Source organism: Cyprinodon variegatus, unplaced genomic scaffold, assembly GCF_000732505.1.
Source record: "Cyprinodon variegatus isolate N-32 unplaced genomic scaffold, C_variegatus-1.0 Scaffold175, whole genome shotgun sequence".
Classification (NCBI taxonomy): Eukaryota; Metazoa; Chordata; class Actinopteri; order Cyprinodontiformes; family Cyprinodontidae; genus Cyprinodon; species Cyprinodon variegatus.
The window spans coordinates 499,172-503,599 of NW_015150628.1; the positions used below are offsets into that span (position 1 = coordinate 499,172).

The 4,428-nt window shown below is 35.5% G+C and overlaps 1 protein-coding gene across 1 annotated transcript in view; it reads right to left on the reverse strand.

Moving 5' to 3' along the window:
* Positions 1–1,834: 1,834 nt before the first annotated feature.
* The window catches only part of LOC107087167 (3-mercaptopyruvate sulfurtransferase-like), a 3,937-nt gene continuing 1,343 nt past the window's right edge, over positions 1,835–4,428 (reverse strand). Inside the window, exon 2 of the mRNA XM_015378586.1 lies at positions 1,835–2,222. Within this exon, the coding sequence (XP_015234072.1) occupies positions 1,924–2,222 (299 nt within the window). The 3' untranslated portion in view covers positions 1,835–1,923. The remainder of the gene's footprint in view (positions 2,223–4,428) is intronic.

Genomic DNA, 4,428 nt, shown 5'->3' on the forward strand with positions numbered 1-4,428 from the left:
TATATATATATATATATATATATATATATATATATAACACAATGTAGTTCATTTAAATTAGCGCATTTGTGAACTGTCTCATTTGTAGTTCACATATTGTGGACTGAGAGAGGGTGTAAGAAAGCTTAACACAGTAGTTGGATTCAGCTGACAGCACTGTGTCTGTGTGCTCTGCTACGACTGTGAGTTAGTGAGATGTGGAGCTAAGATAAGGTTGACCAAAACACTGTCCACCCCCTCCTTATGCATCTACCAATCAGTGGCTACTTTCACTAAGGGCAGCTTCACCCCTCCTTGCCCATACCTGTTTAATACGGAGGGCCAACTCTGCCATATTTAAAAATAAATACAGAAATAAATAAATGCTCAATAAATAAATAAGAATACAATTAATTGCCACCAAAAATACAATAAACAAAAAAATGCAAGTAGAAATTAAATTATACAGTGAGACATAAATGTATATAACTCTCTTAATTAGCTTCTTTATTTATTTGCCTTTGTAATATTTACCTTATTTTTTTTATCCTTTATAATCTTCATCTTTATTTTCTAATTACTTATATTTTTAGGTATTTATTTGTGTGCATGTTAAAATATTTTTGTCTGTTTTATTCTTCCTTTGTATTTTTTTTTACCCCAGTTATTTCTTCGCCGCTATTTATTTCTGTCTGCCCTTTTTACATTTTTGTATGCATTTCTGTCTCATTATGCAAATATTGAGGGGGTGTGTCCTAGAGAGTCAACTTCTGCTCATTGGTTGGCGGTCCATCTTTTTAACTCACAGAGCTCAGAGTACTAAGTTAAATGTTCTCTTTTCTGTTGTTCAATAAAAGTACATTTTAAGATTATTTGAGTCGAGAACATTATACTTTTAAGCATCACCATATGGCCCATTCACAGATTTAATGCGTAATTTAAAAGAAAATGTTCCGAACTTGAGAGGATCGCGGCAACCAGCGGAGCTCTGAGGCTAACGGTAGCCAGGTCTAACGGCAGCCCGTCTGCAGCGGCCCTCTCTCGGCATAGCCATGTGTGAAGGACCGCTGGCTATGATGGCGATTTTTTGTTGTATTTGGCAAAGTTTGTCCTCACCAACTATGTTCTAATCCATTACTATAAAAGATGACGTTTATTACAGTAAGCGATAAATCCAATTGTTTCAGCACTATTCCAGGTAACAAGTTTTAAGTGCTAAATCTACTGATGCATGTGTTATTCTCACTATAGAGTCATGTCTGGTTACTTAGTCAGGCTAAATGCATCCTGCAAAAAAGAAACTGAATAATAAATAGCAATAATAATAAAAAAAAACATACAATGACGTGATTAATGCTTTAATGCTGTGATCCACAAATAACTTGTGCACAAAAAAAAAGGTTCTGTATCAGAACACTTGACATTTTTCATATATGTAGTAATAACTTTGATTAAAAAAATAATCAAGAACAACTTAAGAGTCATAATGTTTTTAAAGGTCTGGCCTGCAAATCATCCTGCAGCAAACCCCTTCAGAATGATCCTCTTCCTTATCAGTTCATTTTTATTCCAGCAAAAAAAAGCATAATTTGAATTTGTAAACACTGTTAACAATTAATTATTTCTCATTGAAAAAATAAATTCATGGCAGTAAAGCCAAAATAATTAAGACTTAAGAACCACTGAATTAAAAACAGATTTAAGGCACTTTAGTTCTCTTTTACATTATTCTGTTAGATCATATAGGTTATAATATAGTTAAGTTCGAATAGCACAGTGGGATCAATTGTTATAAAAAAAATAATTAAAAACAATAATTCTAAAAAAAAAAAAAAGAATCAAAACAATTATGTTAGCATAAATCCCATAATATGAGGCTATTCTTGGCAGCGAAAACAAATGCCGCTCCTTCAGAAATTGACCTAATTTATTTGCACCAGGTTATCACTCCTTCTTTCCCTCCCCCTCTGAAATGATGTACTCTGGAGGAGCTCTTTTGAAAAATTCCCCCCAGGATCCATCATAGAGACCAACCCCAGAATACCCAAGCCTGTAAGCTGCAAGAATCACATGACAAGCAGTGACTCCAGAACCACAGGAAGCCCACAGAGGCTTCTTTAGATCCACTCCGGCCTCCTTGAAGAGCTGGGCCAGGGTCTCAGGGCCGTGGTGCTTTCCAGTCGAATCCAGGAAAGAGGTAAAAGGCATGTTTATGGTTTCGGGGAAATGCCCGGGCAGAACATCTGAGAAGGAAACATAGATGGGAGAAAAGATTCTCAGGATATTAGGTTACTTCACATGTTAACATAACCACTTACTGATTTTATATCATTGTTTGATCATAAAACCCTACAACTGGACAGCAAAATGAAACAGTTTGTGTTATCCTGTTAAAAGAAGTTGATTTGTTTTTGTTTTTTTTTGTTTTTTTTTTATTACAGATATTTGGACCTCAAAAAAACCACATAATTTTATCCATAAATAAACTTTCCCATTGGGTCCGACAAGAGGATTAGGAAGCTGGCCTAGATTAGTTTCATCAACATTAGCACATATTTAAAGGTTTCCAGTTTCTAAAGGGTTAAATAGTTCCTTCATATTATCCACAGCTCATATGTCCTGAGACCCAGATCGCATCAGTACAATTCAAAGAAATTCACTAAAGTCCGCCCCCTCAAAGCCCTCATTGGTCAGTTTGTTCATATGAAAGTGTATGAATGGTTACCCTCATGTTTTCTGTTTCATAACAGTTCTACTAAAATACAAATTTTTTTTGCAACTTTTATAAAGGCAGGAAAATGACAAATATGTTGATCTATTAAAAATATCGTCTTCTCAATGTTTATTTTGAGTCCAAACCAAAAAAGGCCCAAGTCCTTCTTTCTGAAAAGATTTAGCAAACGTTTGATCCAGAAGAGTTCCTTTATCTCCAGTGGATGGATCTCATAATACTGTGAGATTGTAGAAAAGTGAGGAAATTCTTAAACTGATGATTTTGCTAATAAAAAAGTTTTTTTTTTACCAGCAGGAGTCTAAGATCCATTATGGGGGTTTTAATTTTCAATAATTTGCAAAAGATCCAAGAGTTTACAGACAGACTCTGAACCTGGGGATTCAGCCTAGAATCAATATTTACACCTCAGAAAAACCTGACACCTGATAATTGTTTTTATTATCCAGAATACTTTCACTTTTGATTTATTGTCGTTTGTGTTGTAAGCGACCATATAAATGGGAGAGGTGGAAGCAAATAGCTGCTAAATCAGTTTATAAAGTAACGAACATAATAAAGACACTGGTATCTTAGCTTTTAACGGGATGTAAACACTGGTAAACATTAGAAAAATCTCTGTCTAAACTGATAAGTAGGTCAGCTTAATTACCATGAACTTGACCTGCATCCTGAAACCCACAGGGGCGAAGCTAGATGGGGGGCCAGGGGTGGCCATGGCAACGCCTACCAGGTGATTTGTTGTTCCTTTGTACTTAATTGAGAGGGTGGCGACAGTAATACTCTAAAGTGGAAACACCTTAAAAATTTACATTATTCACATCAACACACCAACATTAGAGATAACTAACACAGAATGTATGCTCTGTTTAAAAACTGTTTTGTGGTGGAAGAAGGGAAAGCTATGCATCTCTACAGTAATATAGGAGTCTTCTATGTAAATGAAAACAAAGAACAGCTCCACCATTTTTAATTTGTATATAACACATAAGCATAGATGTTTACATGTTATAGATAAAAGTTCCCAGCTCTTGCCAACTTGATGCCTGGTCCGCTAACAATAACATAAAGCTTTAATTGCTTGTCTAGAAAGAAAGCAGCTACCTCTGAGAGGCTTCTGAGCCCCTTTGCTCCTCTAAGTTGGCACCAATTCTCAAACCTTGGCTGTTAATACCTTTGTTTTGCTTCTTTTATTTATATTTTGCTTAAATCTGAAATATAGAACAGAAGAAACTGTTTCTCAGCTCTTTCACAGAGCTACTATGATGCCTGAGCTCTATATCACATGACTTCAACCTTGTATTCCTATTGGTGGAATTTTTTAGTGTTGATATTGGCCTCATAGGTAAATATTTACATATATGCTGGATCCCTAAAAATTCATAACGGTTCTTACAAGGAAAATTGATCTTTTTATTCTACATCAATCATTCTGTGGATGATTTAATTAGAAAAATTAAACCTTTTAATGAAAAAGATTATTTTGGGGCACAGGTATAGGCCTATGTGCAGATTTTTTGGCAAGGCCTTCATGGCAATCTATGCTGTCTTCAGTAATATATTTGAAAAAACTTTTTTTTCTTTTTTGTGCTTGTTGATTTTCCTGTTTGCTACGCCTCAGTGCCAATAAAAACCTCCTGGCCAATGGCATAACTATCAGTGAGCAGAGACTGCATCAGCTTAGGGGCGCCCCCAACCTCTTAGGCCCCGTCCACACG